This window comes from Cololabis saira, chromosome 7 (genome assembly GCF_033807715.1).
Source record: "Cololabis saira isolate AMF1-May2022 chromosome 7, fColSai1.1, whole genome shotgun sequence".
Taxonomy (NCBI): domain Eukaryota; kingdom Metazoa; phylum Chordata; class Actinopteri; order Beloniformes; family Belonidae; genus Cololabis; species Cololabis saira.
Window position 1 is genome coordinate 38960413 of NC_084593.1, and position 21062 is coordinate 38981474.

At 41.9% G+C, this 21062-nt stretch overlaps 1 protein-coding gene across 2 annotated transcripts; it reads left to right on the plus strand.

Moving 5' to 3' along the window:
* The first annotated feature begins 52 nt into the window (after positions 1-52).
* ap1ar (adaptor related protein complex 1 associated regulatory protein) lies at positions 53-13418 on the plus strand. 2 transcript variants are annotated; one of them, XM_061726405.1, is made up of 10 exons: positions 53-309; positions 2091-2139; positions 2227-2253; positions 3749-3774; positions 3856-3952; positions 4136-4234; positions 7201-7265; positions 8412-8485; positions 8601-8723; positions 12636-13418. In XM_061726405.1, the coding sequence occupies exons 1-10, from the start codon at positions 239-241 to the stop codon at positions 12905-12907; spliced, it is 903 nt and encodes a 300-aa protein (XP_061582389.1). In that variant the 5' UTR covers positions 53-238; the 3' UTR covers positions 12908-13418. The 2 variants fall into 2 exon arrangements, with proteins under 2 accessions (XP_061582389.1, XP_061582390.1); XM_061726406.1 differs by having other exon boundaries at positions 58-309; positions 7204-7265; positions 12636-13415.
* Positions 13419-21062: the final 7644 nt, after the last annotated feature.

Here is a 21062-nt window from a genome sequence, read left to right on the forward strand (position 1 = left end):
GGGGGCGGTGTTCCGCTGCTCGGCTCCTCCTCCCACCACGTCATCCCGAGAGGAAGAGGAAGGAGGAAGCAGCAGCGGACCGGGCCGGACCTGGGGATGTAGCCCGAGATGCCCAGCAGCACCACCATCAGTACCAACATCAGTACCATCAGCCCTATCAGCCCTATCAGCACAACCACCATCAGCCCTATCAGCAGCAGCAGCACCGGTCCAGACAGCGGGGCCAGCCGACCATGCCATGGGGAACTGCTGGGTGTTCTGTGTGGGGCTGTTCAGGAGGGAGGCCAGCAGGATCCAGAGAGGAGGAGGGTGAGTCCTGCTCAGCTCGGGCTGAGCTGCACTGGAGGACCTCTGGTCCGGGTCCGGGCCGTAAACAGGTCGTGTCTCCGTCCGGTCCTGCAGGGTGTAAAGCCCCGAGGCCTGACAGCAGCTGCTGTTGTTGTGGGTCTGGATCTGGATCATGGATCTGGTTCATGGACATGGACAGGGGTGCAGATCCCGGGGGGGACGGGGGGGACATGTCCCCCCCAATAACTGAAAAACATGAAATGTTCCCCCCAATAAAAATACCATAAATTATTCAAAATTGAATAAATGTATTTTCAGGTTGAATTTGTAGAATATTTATTAAAAATATATTTCTAAAAAAAGAATACATCCATGGTGCGTTTTGAGGTGTACAGAATGAAAGTAGTGCTACTCCATACATTTTTTTTTTTTAGTCTGAATTAATGTTTTTTCTAGTAGCAGCTGTGGACCTTCTCACACACCTGAGGACTGGAGGGTTGTGTTTATTGTCATAATGCAGAGACTGTTGTCAGGTGGTCGACAATCTGCCTGTAAATAATTGATGTTTTCTGGTCTGAGTTCATCGGTTTCTTTGTTAAAATCAGAGGGGGTGAGTTGTTGTAGCAGCCATGATGTAGGTGTGTATGTTTACTCATTAAAGACCACTTATTTTGTCCAATAACCAGGACAGAGCAATAACTTTGTGCAATATTACATAACACTTCTTTATTTTTTCATATAATTTTATTTATGGCAGTGCACATTTATTTGTTTTTTGTATTTATCTTTATTTTACATTTTTTATCTTTTCATCTTTATATGGGTGTTTGGTTTCTGGGGTGTTTGATTTGTACATGACAGTGCTGTGTGAGTGAGATGGAGATGTCAACCTCCCAAAGGGATTAATAAAGTACTCTGAATCTGAAACCTCATCGCCCATATACTCACTGTTAGTATTAATGATAATGTTGGTGTTGAACCTTTAAACACTTGCAGACTTGAGGCCATGATTTAACATTTAACACCATCTCTTCACAGTACTGAAATATCAATTAAGCTAAAACATACTGATTTATCAAGGGGCTGTTGTAAAACCAGGAGTAACAGATGTTTCTTCCAACATTTGAGTAAAACATTTGAGTAAAACAGCAACAATGGGTTTATTCCTTGGAGTCAATAATGGAGTGGGGTTTCATATAATTATTTGATAACTGGAGGTCTTCTCCAGGTTACTGTGTCGTGTTCACTGCATTTTTCAGTGTTGAATAGTCTGATTTCTGGAGAGATGGAGGAGATCTGGGTCGTGACTCGATGTTTCATTTGGTGTCAGTCACTATCACAAGGCAGCTGCACAGATTAAAAACTGTGACAGGAAAACAGGAGGTTTTATTTTAAAATAGGAAGTTAAGATCTAGGTAAAGTGGTACACATGCTTTGGCGTCATGTTAATGCCGTTGCAGGTCTGGCCGGAGTGTTATATGGTCTTCTTAAGATATAAAACATTAATAATTCCCATGCATGGGGTCATAGAAAATGTTGTGAGAATATTTAGTGACTACACAGTTATTTTTAACTCTGCATACTTAACACATGCATAACATTGAAGTGAGTGTGATGTCTGGAGTCTTGCTACGGACAGATGTGTCCAGCAGTTTGCTGATTTCCACTTTAATCGTGTACGTTTTTCATATCCCACCGCAGTATTGTTACGTTTAAGCTGTCAGTTTACAAGTGTAAATAATGTCCGTAGAGTTTTAAATGATTCAATATCATCTCTTCTAATTGTGTATTCATATCTGCAGGATGAAATACTTCAGGAGCAGTAGCACAGGGGAGCATTATACAATAGAGGTATGAGTATTACAGTGCAGTTATGTTACTGTTTGAATGATGTTTATTCAGCAGAGTGTTGACTAATGGGGTCTTTTAACTTTGCAGTTTGAAAATCTGGTTGAAAGTGATGAGGTAAGCTGGATTTTTAAAATGTTTTTCTGATTACTTCATCTTTACAACTTCTCGATTTTAAAAATAATATTGAAGAAAAAATAGTTTTCCTTAAATTTTAATAGATCAGGTGCCCAGTTAAAGGGGACCTATTATGAAAAACACGTTTTTTCTTGCTTTAACATATATAAAGTGGTCTCCCCTCAGCCTGCCAACTCAGAGAAGGAGGAAAGCAACCAAATTCTGCAGTGTCTGTACAGCCGCCCGGATGAGCCGTCCAGTGTGATGTGGATCTACGAGCCGTTCAGATTCTGCTCCCGTCGTTACGTAACCAAAATGCGATTTACATAGTTTGGCCTCCGATGCGTGAAACCACGCCCACAACTAACTCCGCCGGCCGGAGCTTCCGCCATTTTTTACACGTCATTCAGGCAGCCAATCAGCACAGAGCCTCATTATCAAAGCCCCGCCCACTCAGAATCCCGCATAGATAATGAGGTTAGAGAATGGGAAGATAAAGACATGCTTTAGAGCAGGGGTGTCAAACTCATTTTGTTTGGCGGGCCGGATTTGACCAATTTTTTTCTTGCGGGCCGCACGCTCAAAATAACAAAAATGGAAATAAATTTAATTAAAAGCAAAATCTTTCTTATTACATCCGAAAGTGTTTCTTTGTGATTTAGAGATTTTTCCAGTACAATAAGTGTATTTATTTTTAAAAATTGGCGCGGATATTTACGCCAGTGTGCCGAAAAAGTCAGCACTTCTCTTTTAACTGTTTTACTTTGTCCACTATCCTCGTATTCAAAACTGAAATTCTCTGAAATAATATCTTCTATCATCTTTTTTAGCAGTGATATCTTTTCTGCGAAAATATATAATAGTAATCAGTTATTAAAAATAAACGACTGTCTAAAAAGAAATAAAATCGGCAAATGCATTCTAGAAAACTAAAAAAAATGTCAAACTGCTCTCTTTGTGGAATAACGATGGATTTGTAGAAGAAATATATTATCGGATATGCTGCGATTCATGGCAATTATTTATGCCTTCATTTTAGTAAATTAACATTTCGGTTTTTTGCGTTGGAAGCTTCTCGCGGGCCGCATGAAAATCTCTCTCGGGCCGCATGCGGCCCACGGGCCGCACATTTGACACCCCTTGTTTAGAGGCTGAATTTCTAATTTATTTGGCATAAACAATCAAAAGCTTGTTTTTAAGACATTCAAGATCTGTCTAAAATAGGGATTAGATGCCATAATAGTTCCCCTTTAAAAGCAGGACTGCCCTGGTACTGTGAGGAGACTTTATCGGTTCAGACTGCCGTCACAGTTCCCCTCACAGTCATCTCAACCCACAATGGACAGATAATGACATCACTGCAGAGTGTTTTTCCACCGAGGAGCAGCGCAGTGGGTCTCTGAGCAAACTCTGAGTCAAACACCTCGGCAGAGCAGACGCGTTTCCCCCGGGAGTTCAGTTCCAGTTGTTAAAATGTTGTGTATGTTTCTTGCAGGCCGAGAGCCCCCAGCCCTGCCCCAGGTAACACCGCATCCCCCAGAAAATCATTCCCATTCTTTGACTTGGAAAATAAACTCTCTTGTTGTCTTTTTCTGTGCCTAGGCCCATCAGTGAGGATGAGATCAAGCACCTCAGAGAACACCGCTACGCTGCTATTTCTGACAAGCAGATCCTGATAGACCAAAAACTACAATTCGAGGTAAGGCGGAGTCTTTAAAAGCACGTGTCACTTTTGGATTGTCAGCCCCCATTATTTCACTTTTATGTTTTTGACCTGTTTTGGCTTATTTTTTTTAATTTGCTGCATTGTTTTTTTTTTCTGTTTTGTAATTTCTGCTTTGTGTTTCTTTTAATTTTTTTTTTTCCTTTTATTTCTGCTCAGTTAGAAGCACAAGAGGAGAAGTTAAGGCTAGAAGAGGAGGCTAGAAATGCCGCCCAGCGCGAGGCCGCCAGGCTGGCACGTGAACGGAAACTGAAGGAGGTGAGGCGGCACTGAGCGCTCCCTTCTGCCAGTTTACCCAAACCGCTTATTTCAGGCAGCTTCTCCTCCTGCATGTGGGGCGTCCTAGCGCACGAGTCCTCCGCTCTTTGTGTTCCCAGGGCGCTCTGTGACATGTTTTATCTTTATTTTGTCATCAGTGATTTGCCTTTTTGTTGTTTTATCGCTCCAGGCGAGTTATCTGACTTGTTGGTACAGACGCACTACCAGCTCACCTTCAGCTCTAGGAAATGAAATTGCCCTTACAGTTACGTGACAACGTTTAATTGGAATTACCAGGATTTCAAAACGGTTGACTCATAAGATCCAGTTATGTTGCAATCTGCTTTCTGTTTCCATGTCAGTATTCAGGGTTCATACGTTTTGAAAAAACCTGGAAAAGTCATGGAATTTGAAAATGTAATTTTCAAGGCCTGGAAAATTTTTGGGAACATAAGTTCACCCCAAAAGTTTTGGAAAAGTAATGGAATTTATTTTTCTCACTTAATGATAACATTTATTAATAACAGCCTATATGGTAGATTTAAAATTAATCAATAAATATTTCGTATAGAAAAGTCTTGCGCGTTCTCACGCGTGACGTGCCGAGCATCTTGCGCATAATGCAGATCGGTTATTATTACAGTTATTACAGTTATATTAGATTACTATACAACATATACTACAACATAGTGCTGGTATAGCAGTGTTAGTTTAAACAAATGTTTATTTTGTATAAAACCATAATTGTCATTAGATCTCCACTGTAGTGACTTTTTACATAGTTTTATTCCTATATTTCATTCATACATTGATGTTTTAGAGGGTCATGTATAGACATGGAAACTTGCTGCCAAGTCATGGAAAAGTCATGGAAATTTGTTGGTTAAAATGTGTATGAACCTTGTGTATAGAACCTTCACAGTGGACACTTCAGATAAATACATGAATGTCTGTTCCATTATTATTATTATTATTATTATTATTGTTATTATTATTATTATTATTATTATTATTATTATTATTATTATTATTATTATTATTATTATTATAACCTTTTTTTAACCAGGAAAAAAAGTCTTGTTGAGATTATAAATCTCTTTTACAAGAGAGTCCTGGCCAAGACAGGCAGCAGCACAAACACAAAGTTGCACAAACAAAACAGTTAAAAACAAATCAGAAATACAGATCACAAACATAATCAGCAGTCAAAGCATCTACAGTCAGTTGTACTTGCTCCCAAGTCTTTCAGAAGAACCTTAAAAGCATCAAGTGACACCAGATTATTCAATTTTAACTTTTGAAATCCCCAGAGAAGATGTATGAAGCTGAAACGGCAGTAAAAGTATATTAGTTTATTGAGAATCCCGGAGCGGCCCTGGAAGTGGGAATCATCCCACAACGTGCATCCTTAAAAAGCTGAAAGGTAACACACTGCTATGAGCAGAGCGCCTTTTCACATGTTTGTTGACACGGAGATGTTGACAGTGCTTAGAGCGGTGCAGGATTCTCTCTCATGAGCAGGTAGAGCAAACGCCGGCCACCACTTCCTCTTCCCAGCTCTGACTGAAGAGTGAACTCATCCAGTGGAAATATGACCAGTTTGTGTGTTTGCACTTGTTTGAAACTTTAGTTTCAGGGCGCGTGTGAGTAATCAATTCACAAATCCTGGTAATTCCAGACAGGGTTTCCAAACCAAACTGATGTTGGACTTTAGTCGTGTGGACACGCAGGTGAAATGGAGATCCGGCTCTCCCCGTCTCTGCAGTTGCATCACACGTCAGGAACAGACAAATAGAATGGACACTCGTAGTAACATTTGTTGAAATTTACAATTCCATTTTATTTATATAACGTCTATTACAACAGAAGTCTCTAGGATCTTTCCAGAGACCCAGAACATAAACCCCCGAGTAGGGATGGGCGGTATGGACTAAAAAATGTATCACGATATGGCATTTATCCCGATAACGGTAAAAATGACGATAAAAAAAATACCAATTCAACTCCACCTTTGTAACTATAAATCTATCACCACATTCAGTCTTTGGAGCCCCCAGAACACTGCTCTAAAAGAATAATAAATACTACTAAACTACACCAATTAAATTGAATTGATAAAAACCAATTAAATGAGTAACACCTGTACTGCAAAACTGGAATGACTCCTCGCTCTCAGATCTGTCTTTTTCTTTCTTTCTTTCTTTCTTTCTTTCTTTCTTTCTTTCTTTCTTTCTTTCTTTCTTTCTTTCTTTCTTTCTTTCTTTCTTTCTTTCTTTCTTTCTTTCTTTCTTTCTTTCTTTCTTTCTTTCTTTCTTTCTTTCTTTCAGGCTCATTTCCTTCCTTCCTTCCTTCCTTCCTTCCTTCCTTCCTTCCTTCCTTCCTTCCTTCCTTCCTTCCTTCCTTCCTTCCTTCCTTCCTTCCTTCCTTCCTTCCTTCCTTCCTTCCTTCCTTCCCGTACGTTGCGTGGATTTAACACAGAACCATAAATCAGCTTTACACAAAAACGTCAACGGGAATTTATCATTTTTACCGTGAGATGACAAAATTCTTACCGTGCAGAATTTTTTTGACGGTTTATCATGAACGGTAAAATATCGCCCATTCTTACCCCAGAGCAATTATTACATAAATAATGGCAGGTAAAAACTCCCCTAGTGGAGAAAAACCTTAAGCCTTAAACTCCCCTTTAGGAGGGAAGAAACCTGGAGCACACATTTCCTTGTAAGTTTTCATCTAAATTTGACTGAGAAATTTAAGTGATGTTTCTTTTTCCCTTTTTTGTTCAGTTTTTTGCTTTTTATGTCACATGTCCACAGCTTGTCTGATGTTGTGTTTGGAGGGGAAACAATGTGCTCCCTTGTCTTGATAGCAGCAAAGTGAAGAAAGTGAATGAACGTTGGCTTTATGAACCACGGGGGGAGGCGTGAGGATAATCTTTTGTACATGATCTGCTGTGTTTCTGTCAGCAGCAGTTTGCCCAGAGGACACGGGGAAAGGCAGATGGCTCCAGCGGCGAGAGCCAGCAAAGAAAGTGAGTTGCTTGAGTTCAGTAAACACCAGGAAAGTGACTGCGGTCATGAAAAGTAGACAATAAAGGGTAATTGTCTCTCGAGAGACTTGCATAGCAATTTGTAGCCGGTATAACGGGAGATTTGAAAGTGATCCACATCCGTCAAATGTGTGATGCTGCCAGAAAGAATTTAAAACTGCGTACATTTTTAGGCTCTCAGCGGAGTCCTCGATTTAATGATGTGAACGTTGAGTTTGTTGCTGCAGCCGCGCAGTGTGTGGGTGGCAGAGCTGCAGCCTCTGAAGTCAATACTAACTCAGTTCTACCGGGCCAGAATGCAGCTGCTCACCAGTAGGCCTATGTTGAAAAAAAACGATTTTCCGATTCTAAATCGATTCTCATACTAATTCCTAAAAATCGATTCATATGTCTAAAGATCGATGTTTTTTGTTTTTTTTCATCATTACAACTTTTGGTATTTTTTTTGTTTTGTAGGACACGAGAATAACTTGTGCCATGTTTTTGTCTTTAAATATGTTTAAAGGAATGAAAACATTAAAGTTTTCAGTTATAATTGCATAAATTGTCTATATTTCATTATTCTATATACTGTATTGGGGTCACATTTGCATAAAATGCTAAAAAAACAAATTCTCAAAAATTAAAAAACGAAATAGACCGAAAATGGAAAAAATAAAAACGGAATGTGTTTAAAAAATGAAACTGATTTCATCCGTCTCTGTTTTCTGCCCTGGATCTGTTTGGTAATTCTGCCCCACGATATTTCTGAAAGCAGTTCTATCAGCATTGTGGGAGCTGATTGGTCCTTACAGCATCATTAGCTGCAATACTTGCTGTTGAATCTCAATATAATACTAGTATTAATATGTTGCAGAACTAGACAGTCATATCATTCATGCAACAGCTCAAAAAAACACTTAATAACACTAACCCAAATACATATCCAAATCAAATCGAATCAAATCCTGATAATCGATTCTGAATCTTAAGAATCAGAATTGATTCTTGACATTTGAATGGATCCCCAGCCCTACTCACCAATACGTGTGCCGGCTTTTATTTCCCAAGATTTTGTGTGTTGTTGTTTGTTTTTTAGTGCTGGTTGTAAATACCGCTGGTATTAACTGTTGTCTCAACTTGTTTTAGGCACGTTTCTGGGGAGGACTTTGATGCATACCTCCAAAATGTTAAAGCCCAGTCTGAAGCTTTCAGGAGCAACAGTGAGTTTACTGCCTTATTCATGTTTCACTCACGACGCTGGCGATGAGGATTTGGATGCTTGCCGTGCGAGTATGTGTTTAGCATTGCCGTAATAGTTTTGTTTCTTCGTTCCAGGACTTCCCTCTGACACAAACGCAGTGACGCCAAACACAGAGTACAGCTGGGATTTCACCACCAAGACCCGCTCCACCAACGATGACGGGACCTCGCTGGATCTGGAGTGGGAGGATGAGGAAGGTAAGAGCTTAAATTCTACCACTAGCCCTCCCTCACTATCACTACCCCTAAAAAAGAAGGGACAGATTTTAGGGCACTTGAAATCTTCCCAGGGGCCTGTCCCAAAACTCCCACTTCTCCTACTTTCAGCACCACCCCTAAAATCAGGAAGCTGAGAGCCAAAAGCTGTTTTAATTTCAGCTGTAGCGCTGTTAATATGCCACTTTATTAAGTTTTAATATTTTTTCAGGCGTAAAAGTAACCGTTAAGATCCCCAACCTGGGCTCAGTTTATCCAAATAACGCCTGTTAAGAAATTTGACCCGATGTTTTCGGAGATGAGAAGAGCCGCCGGCTCGGAGCAGCAGCAGCAGCAGCAGCAGCAGCAGCAGCAGAAGCAGCAGCAGCAGCAGCTCACGTACAGACGTGATCGCCGGGTCAACCTGCGCCGTCGTCCCGGGAGAGAAACCTGCAGCTCTGTTGAGAATTACCGCTGGCTGAAATAAATCATTTAGGAAGATAAATGTTGGTTTAATAGATGAAATCTAACAGTTGTAGCTACGCCTGTTAAGAAATTTGCTCCGAAAATTCCGAGATTTCTGTCTGCCGGCTCCGGAGCTGATTTATGGTTCTGCGTTAAATTGACGCAGAGCCTACGCCGTAGGGTACGTAACCTACGCCGTAGGCTCTGCGTTGGTGGAACGCGGAACCATAAATCAGCCTTTATTCTGGTGTGATCTTCGGCAAACGGGCAAACTAGTGATTGTGTACATTCACTGAGTGAATATTATGAAAGTAAAATATATATTTCTCGCTAGAAATGTAATCAAAACGCATTTTTATGCAGAAACTAACTCAAAATATTGATTTTATTCACTAAAAAATAAGAAATGTCCGCCATGTTTTTTTTTTTTTTTTTTATTCAGTCCGCAAATGATGACGAAAAGCATTCTGGGAAATTTTTCTGTCCCTAGATCAGCTAGTCAGCATCGGAAAACACTCGATCCGTAGGGACAAATTCATAGTTTCACTAGTTTTCGTCACTACCCCTAGGTGGAAAGAGGAATTGGGACACCACTACCCTCACGGGAACGTGCAAAATTTAGGGGTAGGGCTGAAAAGTAGGGGTAGGGGGAGTATTGGGCCTAGTGTCATCTTCCTATAACTGAAAGGCAGCGTTTCTCTCAGGTGATCTTTTCTTCTTTTCTTGTGGAGCACCCGTCCCCCTCACACATTCATACAGCACTCTTTTAGTCTCCTGCCATGTGCAAAGATCCATACAGTCATACGCTCAGTCACACACCAGTGCTGACGACTGCTCTCTCTGCCCCTAAGTCCTCTCACATCCGTCTGTAATACACGTGACGTCGTACATCAGCTTTTTCAAGATGACTGAGACTTTCTGGGCATGTACGTGGAAAAGGCACAAACATGATCTGAAATCAATATTTGTAATTGGTAGGAATTTTTAAATAGCAGCAGGATTGGAAGCTGTGGAGGAAGAAGGACAGATATGACTTCTTATCAGCGGAGAAGCCTTGAGACTTCTGGGATAGCTGTCCCCGGAGCAGAAAGACGGGAGGAGCAGAGAAAAAAATGTAAACAGAAATGGAGCAGCAGCCCTATAAAAATAGATGCTGCCCAACAGAATTTGTGGGTCGTTGAGCTGCCCGAGATCAGTGATCATCAGACGTCGATCAAAGAAACTGGGAGGACGAACCACAGAAGGATTCAAATCGTTATTGCAAGGGACAGATGATTAACCACGTCCCCGTCTTCTGTGGACATACTTCCTTAGGATCCAGGGGTTCGTACGAAACAGCTGGTTTCACTCTGGAAGACTTTAGTTTACCTCCACACTTCAGAAATTAGTGATAAACGAGAAAAGGATTAGGAATTTGTCCTTTTCTCAAACAAAGGTATCTAAGTATGACAAATCTGGGTTTGGTTCAGCTTTTAAATCCTTTTTTTATTAACATCTCATTACTAAAGCATTTACATGAACCAACTGAGTTCATACGACGGAGTATTAGGGCCAAACTAAGACAAAAAAAAATTGAAATTACGAAAATAAAGTATGATAATATATATGATAATAATATTATGAGAATAAATAGAATTACCATAATAAAGTCATAATGTTGTGAGAATAAAGTTGTAATATATAATATAATATATAAATATAACTTCACAAGATGCTCAATATTCCTCATTTTAACACAGTGAGAAGATGCTCTTCCTGTTAGAGTTCTCATAAATTACCACTTTACGACTTTATTCTCGTAATGTTACGACTTTATTCTCATAATATTACGACTTTATTCTATTACAACTTTATTCTCGCAACATTATGACTTTATTCACGTAATTTTACGACTTTATTCTCATTATATGATGACTTTATTCTCGTAATTTAATTTTTTTTTTTTTGTCTTAGTTTGGCCCTAATACTCCGTCGTAGAGTTCATGCTTCGCTCTTGTAAAATATCTTAATGAATAAATAACCTGCAATTAGAGTTAAGTTTGTGGGCATTTCCTTTATAATAAAGATCATAAAATGAGGTTAACGTTTGTGGCAGGTTGGAGTGGCTGCAACCACTCAGCAATCACACAGGTGTGTCCCATCAGCCTCTCCAACCTGCCAGCCTTGATAAAGAGGACTGAGAGACTCAGGAGGAGGCTGCTGCTGAGGAGCTGTGTGTGTTTCTGCACGTTTTGGGTGAGAAATAAAAGGGTCTGAACGAAACTCTGTGTCCTCTCCGTCCTTCGGTCGGGCCCCGTGGCACGCACCTTGCCACACTGGCGCCCAACGTGGGGCTTCGAAGGACGGACGAGGGGGGGGCATGGAGCGGGCCCTGGACGCGCTCGCCCGGGCCATGGCGGGCATGGCGGCCGCCTTCCGGGACCAGGGCGAGCGGCAGCTGGCCGCGATAGAAGCCCTGGTGGCCGCGGGGAGACCCATCCCGGCACCCCGTCTGAGGGCCGCCGCAGCAACGCGGGAGGAGCTGGCGGCGCCGCAGCTGAGAGGCCGGGAGGCAGAAGCTGCGGGCCGCCAAGCGACGGCTCCCGAGGCGGCGGGACCCGCGGAGCGGCCCATCTCTGCACCCCGTCTGAGGTTTGCCGTGGCAGCGCTGGTGGCGCCGCAGCTGGGAGGCCGTGAGGCAGAAGCTGCGGGCCGCCAGGCGACGGCTCCGGGGGCGGAGGCGGAGATGGAGGCGGAGGCGGCGTTGGCTTGGATGGCGGCTGCGGAGGCGCAGCCGCAAGCGACGGCGGAGACGGGGCCGGACCAGCAGCCCGCGCAGGGCTGCGTCGCGGAGGGGAAGGAGGGGAAGGAGGCGGTCGTGCGCGCGCCGTGTGGCCCGAGGCCACCATGGGCCCGGCCCCGAGCGCATTTTCCACGGCGGGAGAGCCGACGCCGGGGACGACCCCCACGACGGGACCGCAGGTCAGGCCGACGCCGAGGACGACCCCCCGACCAGGAAGGCCCGGGGGGTTCTGGGCTTCCTCTCCCGCTCCGAGGGGGCGGGGGGGGGAGTATGCTCGGCCGGACAGACCCCGGCTCGAGGTTGGCGTTGGGGGTGTGTGGCAGGTTGGAGTGGCTGCAACCACTCAGCAATCACACAGGTGTGTCCCATCAGCCTCTCCAACCTGCCAGCCTTGATAAAGAGGACTGAGAGACTCAGGAGGAGGCTGCTGCTGAGGAGCTGTGTGTGTTTCTGCACGTTTTGGGTGAGAAATAAAAGGGTCTGAACGAAACTCTGTGTCCTCTCCGTCCTTCGGTCGGGCCCCGTGGCACGCACCTTGCCACAACGTTAAAAGTTTATACTGAAGGTGCTTAAAGGTTATTAAAGGCAGTAAATCAGCAGACACTTGTGAAGGCTTCTAAGCATGTTTCCTGGTAAACTAACACAGGTCTGTCCAAACTTGGTTACAGGAATTAACCGTGCACTCCCCGTGTGGGAGAGGTCCCGGACGGAGGAGGACATCCTGCGTGCAGCTCTGCGGCCCGGCAGCAAGCCGGTGACCAGCGGGCCGGCCTCCGCCTCGGAGGACTCCAACGCCCTGGAGTGGGAGAACGATTTTGTGAGTACGCACCCGGAGGACGCTGCAGACGCTGAGTTTGAGGGGTTCGTCAACCCCGTCCTGGACACGCCCTCTGAAGACGCCTCGGACTGTGGCCTCAGGGCGGACAACCAGGACAGATAGTGTCCAGCACCAAAGGAGACTCTCGCCGTGTCGTCGTCGTGTTAAACGCTCACCAGCTACTCGCCTCATGGAATGGAAACTTCTTACATCCTCTTCAAATCCTGTACTGAAACTGTGATGCTGCAGGAGTGAGTGGCGGGTCGCCACGCCGCCGTGCAGCGATGTCAGACCCTCATTGTTTTTAGTGCCTTCATTTGCAAGATTAGCTGACCATTTTATGCATCGTGACAGAGTTACATTGATAACCATTTTACCCTGAGATCTAAAGGTCTTGATCGTACCAGTGTTCTGCTCCGCCCCTCTGAGGTGACCGGTGAGTGTAATAGTGGCTTGATACGTGAAGGACTGTCCATTACGTTGGCTGAAGGAGCTGGTGGTTTGGTAAGCAGACAGTTTTCAGTCCCACACTGCAAAAACACAAAAACTTAACAAGAACATTTGTCTTATTTCTAGTTAAAATGTCTCATTTTTAGTCAAATAATCTCATTACACTTAAAACAAGACTCATCACTGGAAAAAACAACAATTTTCATCTGTTTCAAGTAGATTTTCACTTAAAATAAGTAGAAAAATCTGCCAGTGGAACAAGATGTTTTTGCTTGTAATGAGAAGATAAATCTTGTCCCACTGGCAGATTTTTCTACTTATTTCAAGTGAAAATTTACTTGAAACAGGTGAAAATTGTCAAATAAGTTATTTTTCTGGTAATTACTCTTGTTTTAAGTGTAATGAGATTTTTTGACTAAAAATTTGACATTTTAATTAGAAATAAGATAAATATTCCTGGTAAGATTTTGAGTTTTTGCAGTGCAATGCCCGGAGACCACATAAACTTCCACGTCCAGCGTTGCTCCTGGTGGCAATGACAGGAATGTCTAACTGATCTTTTGCTATGTTGAGAAGAAACTCAGAAAAGCACAAAGAATATTGTCCAAAAATAACACCGGCCCATGTGCTTTCATTCAGTTTTGCCCCGCGAGTTTTATGTACAATCGATGGATATTAACTGAAATCCATTTGAAGACTAAAGACCAAAAAGAGCAACGTTTTGAACCCCTGTAGTAAATTTCTAAGGAAACATAGCCTTTGTTTTGGTTTCTGGTGGAAGTAGAAGAAAGCTGACTCAGGTCTGTTTCCTCGTTTGTCTGAGGTCGTTGTTTCCCATTACAAGTTTGTTTTAAAGACCAACACATTTATTGCACAGAACTAATCCCAGTTAGCTTCCCAGTTATGTAAAATGGGCACGTCATGTGGAAAATGCAGGCTTTCTGGATTAATTTGGAAAAGCAAAGATTTTGTTTGTTGGATACTCTGCATACAAATGAACAGGATTTAATTAACAGGGCTGGGGGGGGAGGTGGCTTTTTCTTGGCTTTTTCAAATTACTTAAATATCAAAAGAGGTCAAATTCATGTATGGAAAAAAAATCTAATTTGCTGCCTTGAGCAGAAATACGTTATTGGATGTATGCGTCATGCGTAATTCCTTCAGTTGGAGGCTTTTCCTGCACACGTGCTCCCAGTTTCTAACCCTGTGATGACGTTTCATCTGAGTTTGACCCGGTTGTTCCAACCCCCCCCCCACGTCTACGTCCTCAGCCTTTCCTTCCTGGAGCTTCTGCTGTAATGATGATGGTTATCTTGTGAGGAGTCATCTTCCAGGGTCACATTTCCACATTTAGATGGGTGATCTGGCCTTTTCTTCAGCTACTGTTGGACATAAGGCAGGATTCATAGCTGGATCAGTGACAGCTGTTGCCACGCTGCTACCACGCTGCTACCACGCTCCACAGCTGGTAGCTGGCTCATTCTGCACCAGAAAAGCCGGTCTCTTATCCCAACCAAACATGTCCAAACATGGCTTGTATTCATACGATCCACTTTGACAAAGTTGGCTTCAAGAGATGCATGCAGATATACATTCAAGACAAGTTACCAGTTTTTTTTTTTTTTCTTGAAATGGTGTTAATCTGCAATAAAAACTTTTTTTTTTATTATTAATTTAAGGGTAGAATGCTTTGAAAATGGTGTCTGATGTGTTTATGGGTGAAATAAGACCAATGTAAAATGTTTTGACTGCTTTCGTGCCACAGATCTCTTTTCTTGGTGGGGGGGGGGGGTGTTCCATTAGGACAATGACAAAATCTAGAGATGAAATATCAATGTTACGTGTCACTTGTTTGAGTACATCACTTTAAGGAATAGTCACCGTCTCAGAGATCATCACATCCGTTCAGCAGGCGTTTTTCTCCAGAGCGACTTACAAGTGAGGAAAGAAACGCTGGCGCTGAGAACTGAATCTTTAGAAACAACACGTTGCTAGTTGATGTATTCCTCAAAGCAAAATTGTAGATTTCTGGTCATTTTCAGAACTCATTTTCGATTTTTTTTTTTTAAGTTCTAGATATGTTTTTAATTTGTTGTAAAATTCAAACAGGTTGCTTGAAACTAAAAACATGACTAAATATTCATCAGAATGAGTCGTTAGACTTGAATCTCCCGCCCCGTGCATGTTCAGTGTGTGGGACTGAAAAGAAATGAAGATTTGATTTATTTTGTTTGACAGCTTTTTACAAACGCAATTCTAATCAGATGGATTAAAATGAAGAGGATTTGATGTGAATGGGGCTGGATAGACGGTATCTAATTGGACCTGTACTGAACTGAGGTGAATGTTAAACGTTTTTCTTGGGCTGACACTGCTTTCAAAAGATTGAATTGATCAAAGGTGGAAGTGTGACTCTTTGATCCTCAGAAATGAGCTTTGACTACGCTTTTTCATACTTGTTGTATTTGGTGTTTTAAATCAACTCTTAGTAGAGTTCACTGATGTGATTCACTAGTGAGAAATGGAAAAGTGCACCACCAAAACACGTAGAAGAGACACGGGTTGATTTTCAAATTAGTCTTGTTGGAGTCACATTTACAAATAATACAGTTTTTTTTTAAACTGTTCAATATTATGTTTTGCTGTGATCTAAATGATTTTTTTTCTTTTACCAATTACTGTAAATTCTGTAAAACAAAATGTACCTTAACATTCCTTGTCACGCTCGGCTTACAGAGAAAAATAAAGTGCAGAAGAAAGCTTTGGACGTGTTGCAAACAGCTCTCTCCGACTGTAATCTGATGGTTTTGGGTTTCATATTGTGAACCATCTTTTATGTAAATGATCTTGAAAGCTGCCGCCTGAAGTAACTATAAATAAAAGAGTGAAAAAACAAATTGGAAATTCAAGAAAAACAAACGAATCCTAAAGTTTAATTTAAAAGCTACATGTTACACAGTACCTACATTGTAATGTACTTTATTTTATTATACAATATTTTACTATACACTATACTACAATACTTAAATACTTTTCCTTTGTATATTGTACATGTAAATAATGTATGACTACACCATCGTGGAGGATGGTGTGGTCATACAAAAGGGAATTCAGAACCAGTACAGGACATTATAGAACTTTATTCTACAATACAGTATAATACAGTACAATATAGAACATTATGGTACAATACAGTATAGTATAGAGTGGTACAGTATAGTACAGTACAGCACAATATAGAGCAGTGTAGAACAGTCTAGTACAGCATAGTATAGTATAGAACACTATACTACAATACAGTATAGTACAGTATAGTTTAGTACAGTACAGTATAGAATCATATAAAACAGTTTCCTATAGTGAAGTATAGTACAGTATATTACAGGATAGTACAATACAGTATAGTATAGAACATTATACTACAATACAGTATAGTAAAGTATAGTCAAGTACAGTACAGTATAGTATAGAACATTATATTACAATACAGTATAGTATAGTATAGTACAGTATAGAATCCTATAGAACAGTATAGTACAGTATAGTATAGTACAGGTATCTGCAGCAGCATAATAATTGCTAAATTGAAAAAGGAAAACAAGTATTGATTGTTACATCTACTTTCATTTATTATTTTATTGCTGAAGGTATAAAGTGAAGACAATTCCTGGTTCCAGGAGATGTTCCAGGCATCTCCCTCCTCCCTAGGGAGGTGTTCCAGGCATGTCCCTCCTCCCTAGGGAGGTGTTCCAGGCATGTCCCTCCTCCCTAGGGAGGTGTTCCAGACATGTCCCTCCTCCCTAGGGAGGTGTTCCAGGCATCTCCCTCCTCCCTAGGGAGGTGTTCCAGGCATGTCCCTCCTCCCTAGGGAGGTGTTCCAGGCATGTCCCTCCTCCCTAGGGAGGTGTTCCAGACATGTCCCTCCTCCCTAGGGAGGTGTTCCAGACATGTCCCTCCTCCCTAGGGAGGTGTTCCAGGCATGTCCCTCCGGGAGGAGACCCCGGGGAAGACCCAGGACACGCTGGAGATGTCTCTCGGCTGGCCTGGGAACGCCTCGGACTCCCCTCGGAAGAGCTGGAGGAAGAGATGGAGGAAGAGATGGAGGAAGAGATGGAGGAAGAGCTGGAGGAAGAGCTGGAGGAAGTGTCTGGGGTGAAGGAAGTCTGGGCATCTCTGCTCAGACTGCTGCCCCCGCGACCGGGAATGGATAAGCGGTGGAAGATGGATGGATGGATGGATGGATGGATGGACAATTCCTGGTTAACCAGTCAACTTCATTTAACTTGAACTATGCAACTATTCCTGTGTTTCAGGCCTCAGGAAAAAACGGTTTGTGCACAGGTAATCTAGGGACAATAATAAAAGGAAGCACATCCGCTGACTGAAATCAGGGTTTGGTATAAAGTCAGTGTCCACAAAAAACACTGATGTAGATTGTTGTTCTTATTTAGACATAAACTTCTCCCTTCTGCCTCAGATCCTGGGCTGGACTGACACTTGTGGCCCACAGTGGCCCACTTTCACCTCATACAGCACACCAGACACCAGCCCCCCGCCCCCCCTTAAATATGCAGCTGTACTACTGTTGGACCAGCGTACCAGGACCAGGGTCATAGTAGCAGTACACCAACTTACCGACTGGCTGCACAATAATCAGAAAGTACCAGACAGCTTGCTCACTTTTGACTTACTCCCAATCGTGTGTCTGTGCGATACACAGTATCAAAGGGATGTATCAATAGATGTACGTAAGTAATCGCATCATAGGATGGCAACAACCAAAGTGGACACAGGGGAATGCACCATAATTAATGAAACTGGGGTCTCCTTGATAAAGGGGGCAGGATCTATGCTAAAATGTAGTCTTATAATCTGGCCTTCTGCAATATAAACAGATAATTATTTCTATTCAAGGTCAACGAGGTACTATATTTTGTAATATGATGACAGTTATTATATTAATGGTATTAAATATGAGTTTCACTATCGGTGAGATCCACCCGGCCCCATGTGGAGTCTGCTAAAATCACTTCCTCACCACACAGTGTTCAGTTTGTTCGTTGGCAGGCCGGGATGTGAAGTACTTACATAGCTCTATTACTCCTCTGAACATGTATGTTACTCCATAAAATTAATCTAATGAGAGAATTAGTTCCATTGTCAATGAGAAGGGAGTATACCCCGCAGCACTCACTGGTACATCCATGACGCAGCTGTAGCACAGATCCCTGCAGAGGGGCGTGGTGGGGGCCTTTAAGACAGACAGAGCTGTGACAGAGCTAGGATCAATACTGTCACATGAGCTTGCATCAAGCCACAGTTTTACCAAAGACTGAAAAGCTTAATCAAAAGGAAAGAATATTCATCAGAATGGTAAATGTACCTCTTTCCCAACTTTTGGGGATTGTATGACTGGCATCAAATGATGAGCTTTGAGTTTTTTTGTTTGTTTTTTTAACCATCAAACTTAAATTGTAAAGTGAGGAAGATGTTTTGGTACGCTCCACGTAGTCCCACTGATGTTACTGCATGTTATAGGTTATATCGTGTATGTTGTATATTTGAACCAGTATTAAGCTGCGGTCATGTGACAACTGTTACCAAATTCACAAAGTAAACATAATACTTTGTTACCCATTGTTTAACATTTTAATTAGTTTATATTGCACTATGTCGACGTAATATAGGACACACGTTCCAGTACAGCATATCTATAGCTGTAACCGGTGTGATGGTCTTTTGTGCCTCTTTATCGAGAACATTCCCCGTTTCATCACGTTAATTTCATGATATAATAATAAACTAACTTAAGCTAGAAAGCATTGTTAGAAAAGATCTCCTCATGGTCTCAAACAATGGATCTGTTTTTATGTTTCTGAGTTCTGTTTTTGATGCTATTAATCAATTATTTCATAACAATAATAATAATAATTTAATTTAACAATTCATTATTTGATAGATTTCAAATTGTATATGTAAGTGGAAATTTCCAGGTGTTTTGCCCTTGGACTGACAGTTTTCACTACATGTGATCCCATTGGGTGGAATCTTTAAGCAGCACATCCTAATTATCCATCCCTGTACAAATAATCCTCAGCTTTACCTCATCAAAGTCCTGAGTGGCCAGAGACATCAGGGACTTGTTGCTGACTGTGGACCGCAAAGGAGAGGAAACGCTTTGTGAAAGCTCCCACTATAGGGAATTAGCTTTCCTGGGATCACTGTGAAAGAGAGGAGCGTGGAGGAGGAATAGAAAAGGAATAACTGGTAAGTATTGATAGCTCATTCACTGTGTGGAAGTGGCTACCTGGCCTGGATCACTTCAAATATCCTGCCATGAATGGGCAGAGGATTTCCAGTTTGTAAACTGAATCATTGAAATACTCAAAAATCATTTTTCTCATATATAGACTGCAAAGGATTTGTGTAAAGGGGAGGGGGGCGAGGATAACATGGACACCCCTGACCCCCAAACCTTCAGAGGTCACTGCATCACCAACTGTCATTCATCAATAGCTGATATGACAACATGAGCAAGGGATTACTTTGGAAAACCTTTGATAAGCAGTACAACGTGGAGCAACGACGTTGTGCAGACCTCTCTGGGTTCTGGTCATGTCTCACTGAGAAATGAACAATACCAAGCGACGCATCACAGATGAGAAGGACCATCCACACTGCTAACCCCAACCAGTTCAAAGGCCAGGATCTGTGGGTGCCGTGGCATCCCCAGCAAAGTAGAAATGACTGCAGAAGAACCTGGTATGGGTACTGTACGTATCAGAATGTTTTGATTTTAAGCCTGTGATATGGAAATTATGTATATTCATGTGGGGAAAACCAATTTAAACAATAAGGTTTTATGTAATGGGACATAAAACAAACAAATAAACAGCTGATCCTTAGATTATGTTATGATTATGTAAATGTAACTTCAGAAAAACAGCAATACGTGACATTCTAATTAGTATTATCTTTTATTTTAAAAAAAAGACTAATTTAAACTCTCAGTACTCCTTTACTACAGCGCGACCTTTAGCAGTATTTACTTGAAGTAACTGGTTTCATAATGTCTTTTACATTGTTGCTTCAACTCATTGAGGTTCAGACCCGGAGTTGGGGAACAGTCAAAGTCCAGAAGTCTCGGGAAAGGTTTTTAAATTGTTGCTACGAAATCTGAAAGTAAAAAAACAAAACTGCTTGTCAGCAGGACAAAATGTGTTCTTTTTTATGAATAAAAATGTAAAAGAGAGCACAAACACTAACAGACTTTCCTTTCTTTTAGAGACTATATTTGTATTCATATCAATGTGTTTCAGAACATCAAACATATTTTCTTGTAGGCTACATGTTTGTCCTTCATTCTTTTTGTTTTATCTAAATTCTTTTTTTGTTTTTTGATTTAATGTCTTGTGTTTTAATTTAATTCTGCGTGTACAGCAGCACCTTGTTCCAGCTTTGGTTGTGTGAAAGTGTTTTATAAAATAAAGTTTTCTCGGAACGATGAAGATTTCTTTATGCAAGACTCCTAAGGTTGTTGTGAAAACTGGAGCAATTGTGAAAGATAGTAAATTCCAAATCACGTAAGGTTTATAAGTTGCATTGAAAGTCTGATTAAAGCCTAAATTATGGTTCTGCGTTAAATCGACGGCGTAGTCTACGGCATAGGGTACGCGGCGACGCACACCGTACCCCGTACCCTACGCTGTAGGCCCTGCGTTGGTGTAACGCGGAACCATAAATCAGCCTTTAAGGTATAAGCTTGGGGATGCTGAAAGCGGCGAGTGCCCCCTAGCGGCTGAACCTGGACCCGCTCTCTCTCTCACTC

What these genes read in the sequence shown, in the direction of transcription:
- ap1ar (XM_061726405.1), top strand. Translation starts at nt 239, where the DNA reads ATGGGGAACTGCTGGGTGTTCTGTGTGGGGCTGTTCAGGAGGGAGGCC. An exon ending in ACCAAAAACTACAATTCGAG is followed by an intron (nt 3,953 to 4,135) that starts GTAAGGCGGAGT and finishes ATTTCTGCTCAG; the next exon opens with TTAGAAGCACAAGAGGAGAA. An exon ending in GTGAACGGAAACTGAAGGAG is followed by an intron (nt 4,235 to 7,200) that starts GTGAGGCGGCAC and finishes TGTTTCTGTCAG; the next exon opens with CAGCAGTTTGCCCAGAGGAC.